Source organism: Equus caballus, chromosome 27 (genome assembly GCF_041296265.1).
Source record: "Equus caballus isolate H_3958 breed thoroughbred chromosome 27, TB-T2T, whole genome shotgun sequence".
NCBI lineage: Eukaryota > Metazoa > Chordata > Mammalia > Perissodactyla > Equidae > Equus > Equus caballus.
The window spans coordinates 56,324,183-56,344,249 of NC_091710.1; the positions used below are offsets into that span (position 1 = coordinate 56,324,183).

The 20,067-nt window shown below is 58.8% G+C and overlaps 1 protein-coding gene across 42 annotated transcripts in view; it reads right to left on the reverse strand.

Annotated features, from left to right (window-relative positions):
• The window catches only part of ARHGEF10 (Rho guanine nucleotide exchange factor 10), a 169,990-nt gene that overhangs the window by 114,410 nt on the left and 35,513 nt on the right, over positions 1–20,067 (reverse strand). For 19 of the 42 annotated variants that reach the window (XR_011433143.1, XR_011433144.1, XR_011433142.1 and 16 more), the window contains exons 1-2: positions 16,628–16,721; positions 1,033–1,101 (exon numbers count right to left, since the gene is read on the reverse strand). Coding sequence is in view for 31 of the 42 variants with exons in the window: in XM_070252827.1 (XP_070108928.1) it covers positions 1,033–1,069 (37 nt within the window). In the remaining 11 variants the exon portion in view is untranslated. Of the gene's footprint in view, positions 1–1,032; positions 1,102–3,878; positions 4,109–5,061; positions 5,255–13,177; positions 13,390–16,627; positions 16,722–20,067 lie in introns of those variants that run through there. The other 23 variants (XM_070252818.1, XM_070252803.1, XM_070252809.1 and 20 more) reach the window with 18 other exon arrangements.

Genomic DNA, 20,067 nt, shown 5'->3' on the forward strand with positions numbered 1-20,067 from the left:
ACATGCGCCAGCGTCCCTGCCTCCTCCTGGATCGGGCCCTCACCGTGGGGCCCACACTGTACAATCCAGCATCCCCAGGGACTCACGTCCCAGGAGGAGACGGTGTCCCCCACCCCGGACACCCATGAGGAACCACTGTCCCTGCCGGCCGCCTTCTTTCTGTCCCACATACCACCTCCGAGGGCCAAGAGCACCACTCGGTGCACAGGGCAGGGAACAAAAGAGGGAACAGAACAGGGAGGACCCACTCAGGGCGGACTCTTCGTGGGCCCTCGCTTGCAGAGACAGGATGTGAGGCCTCGGAGCCCCCAAGGGTTCATTCCAGGCTTCTGTGCCTTCATCACCACAGGACCAGGCCCCTCCTTCCAGAGCCTCTGGGCCTGCAGGGGACCGCGGCCCATCTGCCTCGGGCAGACACAGACACCGAGGCAGGCCCTGCTGTGAGGAGCTTGGTGCTGACCACACACCCAGCGCCACTTTCCAGGGGCCAGTGCATGTGGTCCCGCTTGGGGCTCATAGTGACTTAGCTCACAGAGCAGCTGACAAGGAGGGTCCGTGTTTGCCCTGAGCAAGCCGACAGCAGAGGGAGCAGAGATGGAAACTGCCCTGCAGCTCGACTTGTAGGGGCCTGAGGGGCCGCAGGGCACCGATGTCAGGCCAGCTGGGGCTCAGCCTAAATTCAGGCTGGAAACAGCGGGTCCTCCACACTTTGTCACCCACCCCAGTCAGGGCTCCAAAGGATGGGGCTGAGGTAAACCTCATGGGACTCTGGCAGTGGTGTGCGCACTTCAGGGGCACCCAGCTGGGGGCGGCAGGGGACAGCTCAGCCAGGAGCCCCCAGGCGAGGACGGGCGCTGGGTGGGGGCTCCAGACCCAGGCCCTCAGTGCCTGTGTCAGAGCCCCCTTCCTCCCGAGGAGCTCCCACCCACATCACAGCCCAGCAATTGCGTGATTCCCAGGGTATGGAGTCTCCTAAGAGCCCCAGTGCACCGGGACCCCTCGGCCACCTGCCCTGAAGCGCAGTCCCCTCACCTTCCGGAGCGGGGGCAGGCGGCCCTCGCTGGTCCATGCTGCAGATGCTGAGGCTTCGCTCCTGGGACCCTGCAAGAAGGAGGATACTGTGGTCAGGGCTCAGGCAGAGCACGTCCCTAAACGCCCCCCGGCGCTCTGAGACCCCCGAGACACGGAGGAGGCTCATTTCCATGCACTTGTTGGTCACAAGGACTTGGACTTGTAAATCCCCACAAAATAACACCAGAGAAAACAGCAGAGCGTCCCACGGCTTCACCTCGAGATGCAGCCGCAGGTTATTCTCGCAACTGGGATTCACCGGCCGGACCCTCCCGGCCCCAGGCCCCCTCTACCCTCTCTGCCTTGTTTCACACATTTCCTGCCTCCCCTTCCTCCCACTGAAGCAGTTTCGCATGAAGAATTCATCACCCAGGACTGAGGACAAGGCCCACGTGTCCTGAAGCCCATCACCGTGAGTGTGTCACAAACTCTGGGGTCCAGGCCGGATCTGTGCACGCCTGCTCTTATTTTCTTTCTCTCTTTCCTGTAGTTCTTGCTCCTTACATGTTACCACAAAGACAGAGTCTGAGAATCAGCGGGCTAGCAGCTAAATCACGAGGAGGTCAGTCCTGCTGGCCACGTCTGTTTCGAGGGTCCCCCCATCAGACGCCCGCCCACCTCGACAGAATGATCCACTTTGCAGAAGCAGCCCCCGGTTCCCCAGTGGTCCCAACGAGGTCCCGGGAAGGCCCTCATGCCTGGAGCATTTCAGGCTCCAAGAGCCCACGGGAAAGCAGAGAAGTACGGTGGGGAGACCAGGACCCCAGCCCTCGTCCTCCACAGGCCCCCTGGCCCGGAGCCGGCGCGCCAGTGTCCCCTTCCTACCCTCACCAGCCACCCCGCGAGTCCCTCTACCCTGATCACAGAAGGACGTGCACTCAGGCGCTCACAGGGAGGAGCAAGCGCCGCTCAGGCTCAGACGAGCTGGCCAGGCTGTGCGGACACACCCTCCCAGACAGAGCGGCTCTCGGTCAGCAATCTCGGGGCACCTGTCAGTACAGAACTTTCCACTCCTCGCACTGGGCCCCTCACCTGGCCCCCAGCCTTGAGCACCTTGTCCTCTTTCGCACTGACATCACTTCACCAACGCCATACGCACAAACAGCCCACAACGTCCTGAGAATTTGCTGGGGAGCAGCCGCGGTGCCCCAGGCCCGCCGTGCACTGCGCTGCCTCACCCCTCACATCCTGACTCATCTGCTCACATCGTCATCCCCATCACGACCCCGCATCCCGGTCACAACCCCAGCATCCCCATCAAGATCCCGGGGTCCCCGTCACAACCCCGCAGCTCCATCACAAGCCTGGGAGCCAAGCAATCCTCATTTTCAAATGAAGAACCAGGGCTTGGTAGCACTATGCACAATACCCAAGATGTGGAAGGAACCCAAGTGCCATCAACTGATGAATGGATAAAGAAGATGTGGTACGTATATACAATGGAATACTACTCAGCCATAAAAAAGACAAAATTGTGCCATTTGAAAGAACATGGATGGAACTGGAGGGTATGATGTTAAGTGAAAGAAGCCAGATAGAGAAAGACAAACACTGCATGATTTCACTCATGTGTGGAAGGTAAACAAACACATGGACAAAGAGAAGAGTTTAGTGGTTTCCAGAGGGGAAGGGGGTGGGGGGTGAAAGGGGCAAAGGGGCACATATGTACAGTGATGGATAAAAATTAGACTGCTGGTGGTGAGCACGATGAAGTGTTCAGAAACTGATAAATAATAATGTACATCTGAAACTACACAATGTTACAAACCATCATAATCCCAATAAAATTACTTAAAAAAAAAAAAGAATTATCTAAGCGGCAGGATAATAGGCTGCTTTTTTTCTAAATTCAAAATAAATATTTTTAAAATTCTAAAAAAAAGGGAAGAAACTAGCAGTTGGAGGCCTTAAGAAACCCACCCGGCTGAGCCCCCTGGGCCGCTGTCTTGGAGAGGCTGAGGCCCCAACGCCGGACGTGCACCTGGGCTTGGCATCTCCTCTGCGGCCGGCTGGAGACCCAGCCCATTCCGTGTCTGCGCCCCGTTCCCTGCCCCAGGACCCGTCTGAGCACAGGTGACCAGAACAGACCTCACAGAGAGCGAACGCTCAGGGGCAGCAGGAGCCGTCACTGTGGTGTGGTCACGGTCACCGCATCGCCACCCCAGCCCGCGCTCCAGAGATGTCGGAGACAGACACCCAGTGGGGTCAGAGGGTGACGCGCTGGTCCTCACCCCCACACAAGTTAAGGCCGACGCACCCAGACTACAGCAGTCGGCGGGGCACACAACGTGGGTGCAGCGAGCTGCAAAGAGAAGGCGCCACCGCGTGAGCAGGCAGCCAGCGCTCAGCGACCCGAGCGGATAGGAGGAGGGACCCCGCTCCATGGGGCCAACATCGAAACAGGAACCATGCTTCCATCTCAGTCAACAAACATGCAGCCGACGTCTACCATGCCCCAGAGCTGTAGGTCCTCCCTGTGAAGGAACACGCACACTCTGGTCTGAAGAAGTCACGGTCGAGGAGCTCGTGCACACCCACACGCATGTGCACACGCACATGCACAGACTGTGCTGGGCAGGCCGTGGACCGCAGTCATGCAGACACAGGAGGGCCTGCTTCTCCCGCTCCTCCCAGGGCAGCTGGGCTGTGGGGCGTGGGCAGGAAGGACGAATACGAGCCTCCAGAGGAGCCCCGGGGCCTCAGCAGCCCACGGAAGGAGAGGCTTCCTGCTCCTCGTCTCCCGAGGAAGGGACTCCACAAGCCCAAGCGCCCATTTACACGCCCACGGGCGCTGACGTCCGTCTCACCTGGAGCCAGGCCAGCAAGGACACGTCCACAAATACACTTCACGTGTCAACAACGCTGGACGTTTCAGCCGACGCCAGAGAAGGAAACGTCGCCGCGGCTGGCAGGCATCTTCCGGCCGGTCTCAGCGCTGTCTGGCCCTCCCCGTGTGCCGAGACCCCCATAGGCACCGCGGGGAACAGGGGAGACGACACATCCGCAGGAAAAAGAGAAGACAATGGAGTCAACGGTCCTGCGAGGAAGCGAAGAGAAGGAAGGAAGCGGGTCCTGACGGCCATCTCGAGAGGTGAGCAGGGCATTCCCACGACTCCGAACGCTCACAATGACCAGCGGGCGGACTCTGCATTCTCCCAGCAGCTGAAGATGCGAGGGGCAGCAAGGGGCAGACCCAGAGCAGCCAGTGGGGTCCTGGGGTCCTCTCTGCGCTCACTTGGGATGACCACGTCCTGCCTGCGGGCAGCTGGCCTGGAGGCATAGCCCAGAAAAGGCGTCCCTCCTGCCAGCAGACGCCGCTGGGCGCACGCCGGCCTGGAGTTTGTTCCAAGCGAGCTCAGACGCACTGGCGTGCTGACCTGACAGCCACAGGGCCCTTTGTCTCTAAACAGAATTGTCAGCTCAATGGCATCATTCACTCATCTTCAAACCTCCTTTTAAACCACAGTGTACGAATCTCATTAATCCTATTTGTTTGTACTTAAAATGCATAAAAAGAGCCAAACTGACTTCTCGCTCTCCCACTGACAATATCAGGACAAGATATAAGAATTGGTTGGAGGTTTGTCTGCTCTGTCGCCCGACCCTATTAAATACCCACGGCCACTGAGGGCGCCTGCTGTGAGCCGGGCGGTTCTGTTAGCTGATCCACATGCAAGCGAGTCCCGCCTGACAGACAAGGAAGCGACGGGGGCTCCAGGCCAGCTCAGGGCTCGCTCCACCGGTGGCAGAGCTGGGACTGGACCCCGTGCCTCGCACCACGGCCCGCGCCCCTGATCAGGCACGAATGTCGGGCAGAGTGTATCACGCTCTGAGACTGTTTGCCTCCAAAATCGGCAACCTCGGGAAACCGCGTTCCTGGAAGGTACCTTTCTAGGAAGCTGCGGCACAAACGCATGGGGACCACAGGTGTGTGTCCGTGTGACACACTCTGCACGCACGCGTGCACTTCCCCCGCCGCGGCCTGCTCACCCACCACAGACGTGTCTGCGCCCCTGGGACCCTCAGGCAACACCAGAAAACCCTCCCTCCTCTGAAGCCAGGCGGGTGCAGAAGCCGGTCCCTCTGTGCGCCTCTCCTGGTGGCACCGCCTCCGGGTCTGCAGACAGCATCTTCGGGCCGGGGCGGCACTGGAGCCCTCTGCCCAGGACTGACCCCAGGACACAGCACAAGGCTGGCTTTCACGGCTCTCCTCCTCCCACGAGAAGCATGACATAATCCCAGCCCGGCAGTGGGCTGCGCGACCGCTGCTGTCATCTTCCAATTTAAGCATCCTAATGAAGGATCTCATCCAGCCCTCGGGTTGTGGTTTTAAACAAAAGATGACACACTCCATCCAAGCAGCAGGAGCGTTCGTGGGCGGCGTCTGGAGGCCGAGCGGCTCCACGTCCCAGAAGGGCTTCAGAGGCCGGGCGGCGACTCAGCTCCCCAGGTCACTCCCCGGTGTTACAGCATCATGGAGACAGGCCGGCATCTTCCCTCCAGGGACACCTCCAGCATCTTGCCCCATCTCTGCAGATGTGCTAGGAGAGCCAAGGGCGGGGACGCAGAATGCCCCAAGGGATGGGAGGGCCCGGTGCCTCTCAGAGCCTGCGCTTCAGGACCAGCTTCAGGACCACGGGAGCTCCGTCAGAGTGCTTGACCAGGAGCAGGGGGGACACACACGGCCAAGGCCCCTTCCCCTCAGAAGCAGCAGAAAGAATGCACACAGGGGCCGGCCCCGGGGTCGAGTGGTTAAGTTTGCGTGCTCTGCCTCGCTGGCCCAGGGTTTCACGGGTTTGGATCCTGGGCACGGACACGGCACTGCTCATCAGGCCATGCTGAGGCGGCGTCCCACGTGCCACAACTAGAAGAACCTAGAACTAGAATATACAACTATGTACTGGGGGGCTTTGGGGAAAAGAAAAAAAAAGACTGGTAGCAGATGTTAGCTCAGGTGCCAATCTTTTAAAAAAATAAAAATAAAAGCAAGAGTGGACAGAGGTGCTGGGAGCCAGCGTGTGCAGACCCTGTTCTGGCCCGACTGTCCCAGCGAGACCAGGCTCTGCGGCGCCGGGCCCGTGTCCTCGGCTGTGGACTCCAGACCACAGGGACCGCCTGCAGGCTGCAGCGGGGCTCACAGACAGCAGCCGGGAGGCTGGGCGCGGCCAGTGCGCCCTCTGCTTCCTCGCGCTCAGGGGGATGGGGGTGCACTCCCCCACACGTGCCCAGCCGGCCTCCACGCTGTTGGGGTCTGGAAGGGTGGGAGGCAGCAGGCTGAGCCAGGCCAGCTCTGTCCGTCCGAGGCCCGTGCCCAGGACTGTGCCAGAACTTGTCACCTGCCCCGGGAGGTCCGAGGGCCTCAGCACCTAGCACCTAATGAGGGGCTGGCTCAGGACCCCACGTGGGGCCCAGCGGGAGCCAACGAGCCCTGGCGCTGGTCCCCTCACGTCTGGATTTACATCCAACGGTCAGGGGTGACCGAGCGGCCATTTCTCTAAGGCAACGCTGGGGTGTGTCACTGCGCCCCACAGTTCTGACTGCAGCACACTGTTTACGTCAGACCAGGGGCCACTCCCGACAGACTGCCTCCCCGCCCCCTCCCCAACAGGAAAAATGAAAAGAGGAGCGAGTTTACTGCAGCTGATGACGAGCTATTAGCAAACAGTCCTCGCCAGCTCTTTTCCAATAGCCCACCTTCAGGGGATGGACCAGAACGAGGGAGAAGGCAGGTGCGCCTCTGCTGACTGAGCCCGGGGGTGCGTCCCATTTGCTCTGAGCAGCTCACAACCTCGCCGTCTTCACAGCAGCCACTCGGCACGTGCCTCTGCTGCAAATCCAGACACGGCTCTCTCCCACAGACACCGCTTCGCGAACCTTCTCACCCGCGAGGGTGCTCCTGTGTCCTCTCTGTCCTATCTGTCTCTCCCTTTCTGTGTCTCTGTGTCACTCACTCTCTGTGTCTCTCTACTCCCCTCTCATTACTCCCACCCTCCGCACGCACTCCTTTCTGCTCCAGCCATAAGGACAGGACGCCCCACTCCCTGGGAAGCCTGCCCCCATGAAAACGGCAATGCCTGGGCTTGGTGAAACGAAATACCACCACGAATAAATCCTGAACAAGAACATGCCCCCCACGGGCCCGAGGAGACAGAATCCCGGATCCCGGGATGGAGGGGCAGCCATGAGGCAGCCATGAAGGACAAGGGGAGGTGGACGCTGGGGGTGCAGGGCTGACAATGACAGGGCGGGAGCATGGCTGCAGGAGCAGAGAAGAGACAGCTGCTGGGGACACTGGTTTGGTTGAAAGTCTCAGGGAAGGAAGCCTCAGCTCCGAGAGAGAGAAACGTGGAAAAGGGCAGGTGCTGGACGCCTCCCCACAGCCGCGGGCCACCTGCCCGTCCTCCAGGCCCCTCCCTCCCCTCCTGTCCCCCAGCTCATCCAGCTCCTCCCCCGGGGTCTCTGCACCCCTGTGCCTTCCTTCCCCGGGGAATCTCTGCACCGCCGCCCCACCCCATGGGGGTCTCTGTGCCCCATCCTCCCCCAAGGTCTCTGCGCCCTCGTGCCCTCCCCCCCAGGACCTTATCAGGAGGAGACCCAGAGGACAAATGCTTCACCACCATCAGCAGGTCCCTGGAAGCCCCAGTGACCCCGGTGAGGCCCATCAGCATCAGGATGCGCAAAATGGGTCTCCACAATAGAACCATCCAGTCAAAGAGTTTTTCTCAAAACTCAAAAGGACCTACAGAAAATTGCAGTTGCTTCCCGTGGTCAAAGCTTACGGAGGAGTAAGTTCGTTTTGTCTTTAATCAGAAACGTCTTTGAGAAATGTTTTCACTCAGTGGGATATGAGGTTCACACAAGAAATTGCAGAGAGCAGAAGGGAGCTGCGTCAGGACGCCCTGTGCCTGGGGTCCCGCTGGTGGGCCGGCTCGTCTGTCCAGGCCCCTCCGTGACTCCCCCACCACCTGTGCCCGGTCAGAGAAGGAAGACAGAGCACAGAGCAGAGGGTCAGGTCACAATGCGACCGAGACGCAGGGCCGAGAGTAAAAGTGAGCCCCCCAAACAGTCGGAGGAGGAGGCACCAGGAGGGTGGGAGAAGGCAGGAACCGGCCCCCAGTCCCGCGCTCACACCCACAGGCCAGCGGTTTCCTGCTCAAAGGGAACCCCGACTTTCCAAATTCGCGTTGCAGAGTCGGACATCAGCACAGCAGGCCTCAGGAACAGAAGGAACTCGGGCAAACCGCCAGGGCTCCAGCCTGTCCCCGGCCTTCTTTGCAGGGGTGCCCACTGCGCCCCTGGGTGTGGGGCTGAGGGGGACCGGCTGTGGGCCCAGCGTGACCAGGGGCTCCCACGAGCCTGTGAACGTGATGACGTCTGTCCGGTCCAGCCTCGGCTGCCGTCCCCCTGCGCAGGGGAGCCTTTCTCTCTCTCGGCCCCACCTGGTCCCTTCCTCCAGGGACGGGGCCGCCTGAGGTGCCCGCTCACCCACCACGGGCTGGGGCCACACCAGGCACCACGGGGAGGGGAGCAGGGCCATGTCCAGACGGCACGCGGTCACCTCCCCCCACGGCCGCCCCTGCTGCAGGGGCCGAGGGGCAGCTGAGGCTCCCCCAGGATGGGGACCAGCAAGAGCTTTCCCGGGGGAGACCGAGGGCGGGCCAGGCTGGAGAGGCGGCTCCAGGGCAGGGCCTGGTTGTGGGCTCAGAGGGGACCAGGAAGGAGCTTGATCAGGGCGCTGAGGTGGCCCGTCTGCCTGAGAGGTGGTTCTAGCATCACAGGAAGACGGTGTCCCCAGGAGATGGCCGCGGTGATGAGGAAGAGGAGGCGGAGAAGGCGCAGGAGACGCAGGAACGCGCAGCCACCACCGCGGCCACAGCCAGGGGCTGGGCGCCTCCATGCCAGGGCTGAGCCCCGTGGGCACCCAGAGCACTCCTCGCCACAGCCCCGGACACGGGACCACCGCCCCCTCTCCCCGGGCCCTGGGTCAGTGTTCATGGGAATCATGGCACCTTCGTGGCAATTAGAAAAGCCCACCCCTCCACCTGTTAGAAAGCGGCCACGATAAAATATGAATCCATCAGGACCACAGAGTGAACAGTGCCAGGGCGTACAGTGCACAACCTGCACAACAGCGCTTGGCACTTCTAACGACTGCTGACCACCGCCCCATCCCACGAAACCTTCCTCTGTGCCCTCAGCAAAACCCCTCCGTGCACTGAACCTTCTACCTCAACCCTCCCCTCAGGATCTGGGTCCAGTTGCCCCTAAAGACTGCAGCCTGCAGCCCTCCAATGTGGAGGGCGTTTTCTCACCCACGCCTGCTGAGTCTGAAGGTGGAGGAGGGGTCTTCTCTCTTCTCCCTGCCTCCTCCCCATCTCCCCACATCCACCCTGTGGACCCCATATCCCCTGGCGGTGTCAGCCCATGGCTGCCGGCCATCCTCCAGAGGGCATCTCCCAGATTTCAGGGTACACACGGACCCCCGCCCAACACAGCCCCCAAGGGGGAACTGTGCAAACCAACAACCAGGAGGGCACAACGCCAGACCCTTGACGGCAGACGGAACACTGGGGTCCCCACGGTGTGATGGTCTCCATGCCATAACTGACCACAGCACGTCCCTCCCCCTCCCGGGGCCCCTTGGCCAGACCCTCATCCCCAGGTCGAGGTGAGCCCCTCCCCCACTATAGACAGCTCCGGGTCAGACTCGCCACAGCGGACGTCAGTGAGTCCATCAACAAACGAGAACCAGTCTAAGAGCCGATCCCACATGGGATTTAACGACCACAAACCTACTAGGGAAAAGCAGGTCAGGGCCTCTCTCCATGTGTCCATGAGGCTGATGGGCGACCACAGACGGGTACGCACCCAGGAGCTCGACAAGAAGTCAATCAGTGCCCTCCACAGAGCCTGCCGTCCGTGCTGTCGTTTGTCAACTGTGGCCCCGCCCCCGTCCCTCCACGGCAGCAGGTGCCCTGACTCACACGCGTGTTCAGACGCGCACGTGCGGTTTCCACCTGTCAGCTGCAGCCACAGGAGCCTTTAGTCACTCTGCCCTGTCTGGTCCTGTGTTGCTGCTGTTGTCCACACACAACGGCTGCCAGACGGATTGACCCCAGGGGAGGGGCACCAGTGAGTCCCCGACGCCCCAATGCCCACACAGGCAGCCCACCAGCCTGCGCAGATAAAACCCAGCGACGCCCCCGTGACCCAGTGGCATGACCCACCCAGACTGACCACGTGGCGGCATGCCCAGTCTCTGGTCTGGGACCATCCCCGTGCGTGTCTCCTGGGCACACGTCCCTCCTTCCCAGGCCCAGTCACTGGACTGTGAGAACAGCCCGGGGCTGCAGGGGTGACAAGCACTAATGCCGCAGTGACCGCGAGCGAGATGGCGCACGGCCGGCCCTGGAGGTCAGCGCCCCACGCCAGCCTGATGCCTCTGCGGCCCTTTCCAGGCCAGCCCGTCGGTCTGCCGGGCAGCTGGTTCCAGGCTCTGCGGCCCGTGGTGGAGGGGGTCTGCGGTGATGTTCCCAGGGCTGCACGATGGTCACCGGCCTCCTGTGGGCCTCAGACGGTGGCCAGACAGGGACAAGGCGCCATCAGGCCTACGGCAGCTGGGGGCTGAGCGGACAGGAGGCTCAGAGAAAAGAAGGCAGCCCCCCGGACTTGCACCCAGGGCCCCGTCCCTGCCTCACGCGGAGCAAAACCACCTGCAGCGAGTGGTCCTCATCTCCTCCATCCAAGCTCCTCCGGCATCAGATTCTCCTCCTCCAGACACATCTTCCGTTCGGGACACGGCCTCCTCCCGTCCATCCTCAGGCTGCCCACGCCGGGGTCCCGGCTCTGCCCTCCCTGGGGGAACCTCGTCCCGCCTCACAGCTCTACACGCACCCGGGACCCCCGCGGGGCTCCTGGGCCGGCTCCACCCCGAGAGGACCTCACAGGCAGCACTGCAACGGCACCTCCTCCTGCCTCCCGCTCAGGACGAGGGGTCCTCCACTCCTCCTCTCTCTCCTTCCCAGCATCACCGTCAGCAAAGCCCGTTAGCGCCTCCTTCAAAACACATCCAGGATGCGACCGACCGTCTCTCCCTCCCGCCCTCCTTCTGTCTCCCTGCCCCTCTAGTCTGCTCTCAACACGAAGCCAGGACGGCCCACTGAAAGCAGGAGTCCACCAGCCAGCACCCTGCCATGGCTTCCTGTCACTCTGCACCTCGCGGAGGCCAAGTCCTGCCCTGCCTCCTTCACTCCCAGCTCTCCAGACCCGGGCCTTCTGCTCCTGGACTGCCGGTACATGGCTGCCCCAGGGCCTTTGCACGTGCTGTCCCTTCTGCCCAGAAGGCTGTTGCCGCAGACATCACCCCCCTTCTTTCAATCTTCACTCAAATATCCCCTTGTGAGGCTCCCGGGGCCACCTGTGTAAACAGCAGCCCAGCGCCCCCAGCACCTGCACTGAGCATCACCAGAGGGGCCGTCTGCTGTCCTTGCCCATCATCTCTCCTGGACCCCAGGACATGGGCCCACAAGAAGGAGACTCCGTCTATGTTGTTCCCTGCCCAGTCCTGGGTCTCAGGATGCTTAGTACTTAGTACTTAGCACCTAGCAGGTGCTCACTAAACATCCATGCAGTCTTCTGCAGATGTGTCAGCGCCACATCACTGCTTGTCACAGGACCACAGAGATGGTTTCCGTTTGTAGAGATGTTGGTGCTTTTTGCAGAAGTTACTTTTTAAAACTTATGAGAATTTGATGTAAAAAACACATGCGAACAAAATGGCACTAAACCGTTTCGGCAGGGGAGAAAACGGGGCCTAAAACGGTGGCTTAGCAGTTGACTCGTGAAGCCCCGGGCCCAGGGTGCCGGGGGCCTTTGCATGGCCAGGACGCCACGGCCAGCACCCGGGAAGAGCAGCCCACCGGCGGGCCCCTGCGCGGCGCCGGGAGAACGAGCACCTGAGAATCACGCCGTGTCTGAAACGAGACACCCCCCTCGCTCACGGGCAGGTCACCCGGCCGCCCCCGTCCCCTGGGGTCCCCCTCTTTCTCCTAGAGAGCGTCGTGGAGGAGGGACAGGCGGCTCCTCAGGGCGAGGGAGAGGCGCGTCCCACGTCTGAGCCTCGTCCCGCGGAGGGCTCAGAGAGGCGCCACGGAGACCCACGGCCCCACGCCTGCCCTCGCCCAGCCCCCCGATTCGTGATCCGTTTCCCAGATAGTCCCGCCTGGCAGACGCTGCGCCCTTCATTCTTTCCTACGAAGTCACCGAGCGGGCAGGTCTGAGCTTCTCGGGGAAGCAGCGCCTGGGGCCGCCCCAGCCCTCCTGCTCCCAGCGCAGACCTGCACCCAGCACCCAGCACCCCGCGCCCCGCTCCCCGCGCCCCGCGCCCAGCGCCCCGCGCCCCGCGCCCCGCGCCCAGCGCCCCGCGCCCCGCGCCCAGCGCCCCGCGCCCCGCGCCCCGCACCCCGCGCCCCGCGCCCAGCGCCCCGCGCCCCGCGCCCCGCGCCCAGCGCCCCGCACCCAGCACCCCGCACCCCGCACCCCGCGCCCCGCGCCCAGCACCCCGCGCCCCGGGCCCAGCGCCCCGCGCCCCGCGCCCCGCGCCCCGCGCCCCGGGCCCAGCACCCCGCGCCCAGCGCCCCGCGCCCCGCGCCCAGCGCCCCGCGCCCCGCGCCCAGCACCCCGCGCCCCGCGCCCCGCGCCCAGCACCCCGCGCCCAGCACCCCGCGCCCCGCGCCCAGCACCCCGCGCCCAGCACCCAGCACCCCGCGCCCCGCGCCCAGCACCCCGCGCCCAGCACCCCGCACCCCGCGCCCAGCGCCCAGCACCCCGCGCCCAGCACCCCGCGCCCCGGGCCCAGCACCCAGCACCCCGCACCCCGCACCCCGCGCCCAGCACCCCGCGCCCAGCACCCCGCGCCCAGCACCCAGCACCCCGCGCCCAGCACCCCGCGCCCCGGGCCCAGCACCCAGCACCCCGCACCCCGCGCCCCGCACCCCGCGCCCAGCACCCCGCGCCCCGGGCCACAGCTGCAGATCCGTGTCCCCTCCAGTCCGCGGAACCAAACAGCACGACTTCAGATTTCAGTCCCAGCCGAAAAGGGACCTACTGCACGTCCCATGGGGCGAGCACTGGGAGGAGGAGCACTTTCCTCCAGCCTCGGTCAGTGAGGAGGGTCCCGCGGCTGGCTCACAGGCCCCAGAGGGCACCGGGCCCACGCTCCCGTGCGGAGCCGGGCAGGCTGGACACGAGGCAAGGCCGCCCGAGTGGCCACTGCCCCACCTGCTGAGCCAAGCACTTGAGAACAAAGCATGAATCCATCCTCTTACAGCTTCTGGGGGCGGGAGCCTCGGGAGCCGTGTCCCTGGAGGGAGGAGGTGCCCGCCCCACACAGAGCGACAGCCCGCGGCTTGGCCTCGACCAAGCCTCCACGGCCCAGCTGCGAACCGGCCAGGCCCCCAGCGTGGGTGAAATTCCTTCCGCCAGAGCTCAGTGCTTCTCCCACAGAAGCCGACTCCAGCCTCTGAAACGCGATCAGCCTCAACCCTGGAACTCCCTGGGCTGTGTCTACACTGGCCCACGCAGGATCCTACCCACGTGCTTGGCAAATGCCCGACAGCTTCGAGCCACTTGGAAGCCACACTGAAGGCAGGCAGAGCTGGGCCCCATCGCGGGGACCGGCCCAGGGGCCCGGGGCACTGGGAGCTGCAGGCTGCCCTCTCCAGACCACGCCGTCCGACCCCCGCTGGAAACTGCGCTCAAACGGGCAGTGAGGACGCACCAGCACAAACCCCGCTCTCCCCACTCACTTATCTAACTTCTTCAAGATCAGAGGCCAAGCCCAAGTCGCCACAGTAGTTCCCTCCCTGGAAAGTGAAGCGAGTAACAGAATAAAATACTAACTGTGCAAAGCACAGTTTTATCAAAACACAACTCCTTTCTTGTTTGGCCAGCTTTTCATGATCCAAACTGAGGAGGGAGAGCAGAAGTTTGAAAATCATGTATATATTTGACTTTGGACTTTGAATGTCTTTTTTTCTTCTTTTTTTGCTGAGGAAGATTGGCCCTGAGCTAACAACCATGCCAGTCTTCCTCTATTTTATATTATGGGTCACTGCCACAGCATGGCAGATGAGTGGTGGTGTAGGTCCACACCCAGGATCCGAACCTGCAAACCCTAGGCCGCCGAAGCAGAGGGTGCTGAACTTAACCACTACACCACAGGGCCAGCCCCAAGACTGGTCACTTTTATCATCAAAGTTTTGTAAACTGACACACAAAACTAAAGGAAGAAGCAAAAACAAACATCTAGGCCCGGCAGCTTTGCAAGCCTGACTTGGAGTTGGGAAGGAGAGGCAAAGAGGGGGGTGGGATGGGTCGGAGCTGGTGGCATGTAAGTCGGTCTCCAGCTGTGCCTCACCTGTTCTCAGGCAGGGCTGGCAGCCATCACCTGTGACGGAGGACACCACAGCCACCCCTTGGAGCTGGCCCTGCCCCACACGCTCCTGCAGAACGCAGTCCCGGCCTCACTTCTCGGCCCCGGTCAAGCACCTGGACCTGCAGCTCCCCGCTCTGCTGCCACACTCCTGGAACGTCCCCCTTGTTCTTCCAAAAGTCCACTTCCCCGAGGCTTACTCGAGAGCTGCCTCACAAACGTGACGCCTGCGCTCCCTCCTGTCGTATCTCCCTCCTCCTTCCTTTCTACCCGCGAAAACCTCAAACAGCGTGTGAATTAGACATTAACACGCTCTGAACATCTCTATCTGAATTCTTCATTGCAGCCTTTCCACTATGCCTTGTGCAACAAACGAATAACGTACCGTACAAGAGGGGTTTTTAAAAACTATTTCTTACAGAGTACTACAGCCAAAAATCACCCCATTTTTATTATGCTCTGACTCAGGCAGAACATTTTTTGTTTAAAAACATTTTCATCCGATCGGCTTCCAGCGATTTCACGCGTGAGTGCCCTGCAGTTCTGGGGACGATCCGGCTCACCCAGGGTCAGGCGAGCAGCTCAGAACTCGACCCCAGGGCTCCTGAGGCCAGGCCCCTCCAGGCCTCTCACATGCCCACATCTAGAATCCCCAAAGGGTTTTCTTCTAACTTCACCGCAAGAAACTGCGGAGAAAATGCGGCATGTCAAAAAACCTACTTTGAGTAACTTTGAATTTATCCGCTAATCGTCTATAACTCCTTCGATGATAAATGGCCTGTATGAAGAGACTAATCAATTGTCAAACAGCACCTTAGACGAACAGCTTTTCTTACTGACAGGAAATCACGAAAGTCTATGTCTGACCATAACGTCACTGTGGACCTAACCAGAGAAGCTGGCCACGAAATCAGACCCTGGGGCCAATCGAACAAACGCTGTGGGAGCTTACGAGGCAGAATACACAAGGAGAAAATCTCACCTTCCTTTCTAATAAAAGTTGTTTTCTATAAACAGGTGTTGAAAGTACATCTCTTAAGCAATAAATGAACAGTGAAGCTGTTATCCCTCGCAACGTTCTACCTGGAGGGCAATTAAGTAACTCTTGCTCCAAATCCAGAACACTGAGAGGGACTTAACTTCTACTTTGTGGTTCAGCTAGAGAGACGATAAAAGCCCACTGTGTTTCGAGTTAATGAGAATTTTAACCTCCAGCGAAAGGTAGTGACTGAAACGAACACTCCATCGCACCAAACAGGCTGAGGCTTTCTCAGAACGCTGGCATCCTGTTAAAAGTCGAGACAGTCACTCAGATTTTTACTTTCAAAACTTAGGGTCTCCCGGAGGGGAGGAGTGTTGCCAGATGCAGATAAGGAGGCACCTGCGGACGAAGCGCCGCCCCAACTTCAGATCCCGGAGCAGCGGCACCCGCGGGTAAAGGTAAGGAGAACAGACGGGCTTTGAAGCAGCAACTATCTTCATCCTCAAGTGGGCCAAAGACCTTGGCCTCCAGAGGAAACATAAGTTGCTGTTCCCCACACGAACACCTCAGCTCTTCATTCCTCACGCAAATTCAGCGCGGTGGGGTTTACTCCAGCCTCCAGGCCCAGGGCTGGGGGTCCCTCCTGCACATTCCTGATGGCCCATTACCATTATGGGGAGGAAAGGGGGCAACGGGCTGAAGTTGGGGGGCTGGTCATGGGCCTTCACCTGCACTGTCCGTGCGGGGAACAGGGGCTCCCCCCAAAGTTGGGGGGCTGCTCATGGGCCTTGACCTGCACTGTCCGGGGGACAGGGGCTCCCCCCTGAAGTTGCGGGGCTGCTCATGGGCCTTAACCTGCACTGTCCATGCCCGGGGGCAGGGGCCACCCCGAGCTGTCCTCGCCCTGCCGCACAAAACCTCCAGGGTGGGCGCACAGCCGGAGTCCACGGAGCGGCGGGACTGGCTTGTTGGGGGACTGGGGCAGAAGTGCAACTTTCAAAGAAAAGAGAAAACTCCGAGTCCCCGCGAAAGGCTCCCGCGCCCTTCAAAGACCCCCGCCCCAGCCCCAATCACGCCACCGAGAGCCCCGACCCCCCGCCCCACTCACCCCGCCGGGACCCCCGACCCAGGACCCCACTCACCTCGCCGGGACCCCCGCCGGCCGTCCCTCCGAGCGCCCCTCTCCCCGCCCCGCGTCCGCCGCCCCGGGATGCGCCCTGGCCCCGCCCACGGGAAGGCCGCTCCACCCCCACGCCGTGATTGGCCGGTCCGGGCCTACTTGGGAGCCCATTGGCTGACGTGCCTGCCCGTTACTCGGCCGCGCTCCGCCCTCGCGCCCGCGCATTCCTGCGAGGCCACGTGGCTGCCCGCGTCCCTCCGCCCTCGGCCCAACGCCCCGCCCGGGTGCGCGCGTGGGCAGGGGGGCCCAGGCGCCCTCCATCCCCGGGGACCCCGGGCGGCGGACCCCCCCCGAGCATCGCCCCTGCTTTCTGAAACCGACCCCGAGCGGGGGCGTTCCTGGCCCCCCGGAAGGTCAGCTGACCTCGGGCCCGCCCAGCCTGGGCGTTTGGAGGTGCAGTGATTTCACGCGTTTCCAGGGCGCGATTTAGAGCTTGCCCTTCCCGGGGAGCGCTCCTTATTCCCGGGTACCTTTCCAGCGCACGTGGTTCTACAGTTCTGGAATTTGTGAGCCCCAGAAAGTGGTTATAAGAGGGTGGAGCCTCTCCTCTTGGGTTGCTCTTGGAATGGATGGTGCTTCCTAGGCTTGGAAAGCATCATTACACTATGAGCCCATTTGTGGTTCAGGATAGATGCGTGTGTTTGGTTCTGCATAGACGCGTCCTAGGATCGACAAGAATGTTGCTCTTCTGCGCTGTTGGAATTGTTTACCAGGAGAATTTGTTAATTTTAATACTTTTAAAAAAGGAAACAAATTATGGTTACGAGTACTACTAAAGGGAGAAACGTGAGACAAAAATCTTTAACAAAAATACGAAAAAACAAAATGACACCTGAAGAATGTTACCTAGTCAATGCAGTTAACAGATGTGTTAGACGCCAGACTCCTCTCCCTTCTCCTGCCCAAATTGCTGAATCATAGAAATAATTGGAAGCGAGAATTTTAGAACTGCTGGACATCTCAGAGAGCTCTAGTCCCATTCACTTGGCCTAAAGAATAAAAAGAAGGTAGCTAAATGTCATAAAACTAATTTAAACATTAAGTCCCTTAAAGGTAACTTAAGACTCACCTTTCTAGATGCTCTGTAAAAGTTCTTTCCCTACCAATTTTGACTAATGTAAATCATAGGTAACATATAAAGACTACAATGGTTGGGGGATAAATGGGAGTAGGTAAGGAAATGCTTTAGCAATCTTTTTGTTATTAGCATTTGCTAATTTTATGGAAATAGACTGAGTTATTTTTAAACACTATTTCAGACCCATCTTACAGCACACTGTGAAGACACAAGAGCCTGAATCAATTGAAAAAGATATTTCCTGTCAGTGACCTTAACATCAGAAAAATTGCTTCAGGTCTCTCTTCCTAGGGTTCTTTGCCTGTCTCACTGTAAGGTCTTCTACCTGGACGATTATCTTAATGGTTGTAGTCAACAGAGGTAAAGAGGCAAGTGAATTCGTTCTAGTTTGCCACACTAGAAAATCCTGATGCTTGTTATGTTTTCTGATTAAGTAGACCAGAGACAAGAGGAAAATAGTACTGTGTATGGAATAAAGAAGCGATTTGGCCTGAATTTGGGGACCGTATTCTGGTTTCTGATGCTGTGTGAATCTTGTGTGAATTACACAAGTCTCTGAGCTTCCGTCCAACCATCCAGAAAATGTGGCTAACGATATCTACATCATAGATAAGAAGTTTGAACGGGAGAACTCTACAAAGAACCCAGTGTGAGGTCTGGCAAGAATCGGTGCCTGGTTACCCGTAATAATTATTTAGGTCCATCGTGGTTTTTTTCAGGAGAAAGAAAACATATTAAATCAATATTTCTAATAAGTGAGTCACAAGTTTGTTTTCAAAAACTTAAGGAAGTTCAAGAAGCTGCTACTGTGTCATCATTTTTCACTCAGAAATAATGGTTTTGGGACCTGTGGGGACAATACAGTAGCACCATCATTACTAGCAGTGTAGAGACCACTATATCCACATAAGAATGGCAAAAATTAAAGACTGATGGTAGCAAGTGTTGGTAAGGATGTGGAGCAACTGGAACTACTGTTCTATTAGACCGAGTTCTTCAGAGAAACAGAAGCAACAGGACACAGAGAGAGAAAGGGAGGAAGAGATTGACTTTTTATGAGGAATTGGCTGACACAATCATGGAAGCTGAGAAGTCCCATGACCTGCCATCTGACCCAAGAAAGTGGGTGGTGTAATTCAGTCTGGGATCCAGGGGAGCCGATGGTGTAAATCGTAGGCTGAGGGCTGGAGAAGATCAGGTGAGATGTCCCTGTTCATCAGTGAGGCAGGAAAACAAGGGATGAATTCCTCCTTCCTGCACATTTTGTCCTATTCAGGCCCTCAACGGACTGGATGATGCCCACTCACATTGGGAAGGGCCATCTGCTTTCCTGAGTTCCCCAGTTCAAATGCTAATCACATCCAGAAACACTCTCACAGACACCCCCAGAAATAGTGTTCAACCTGAGACCCCTGTGGCTGTCAGGTGCCCCATAACATTAACCAGCACAACTCTACGTTGTTGGGGGGGAGCAAATGGCACAACCACTTAGAAAAAGAGCTTTGCGGTTTCTCGTAGGACAGCCATAGCAATCCTACTCCTAAGTACGTAGCCGAGACAAATGAAAATATAGCCCCTAAAGAGACTGTTACAAGAATTCTTTGTTCATAACAGTTTGAACTGTTCAAAACAGTACAAATAGTTCAAAACTGGAGACAACACTAATTCCATCAAGGGTGACTGTGTAAACAAAGCGTGGTATATTCACACAAGAGAACACTGCTCATAGGAAGGAAGAAACTGAGGCGCGCTTGGCGGCAGAGAGGAATCTCAAAAACGTTGTGTTGTGTGAAAACGTCAGACAGAAGGCTGCACGGGGTACGATGCCCTTCTTATGAAATCCAAGAGAGGCGAAACCAACGTATGATGATAGGAATCAGAGCAGGGGGTGCTTTTGGGGGGATCGACCAGGAAAGGACATAAAGGAATTTGAGGGGTGATGAAAATGGTCAATGTATCTCGATGGAGAAGTAGACATGTGGATGTATTCAGCTTGTAAAATTTTACTAAACTGAACATACGATTAATGTACTAATGGAATATATGCTCTATGTCAATAAAAAAGGTTTTAAAAGCTCACTGATACTTTAAAAAACATAATGATGAGAGGGAGGGATAATGGGGGAACACAGAGGGTTCCTAGGGCAGTGAAACTACTCTGTATGATACTATAATGATAGTATTATGATACTATAATATACTGTATGATACTAATATGATGCTATAATGATACTTTAATGTATAAATACATGACATTATACGTTTGTCCAAACCTAGAGAATTTACAACACCCAGAGTGAACCCTAATGTAAACTATGGACTTT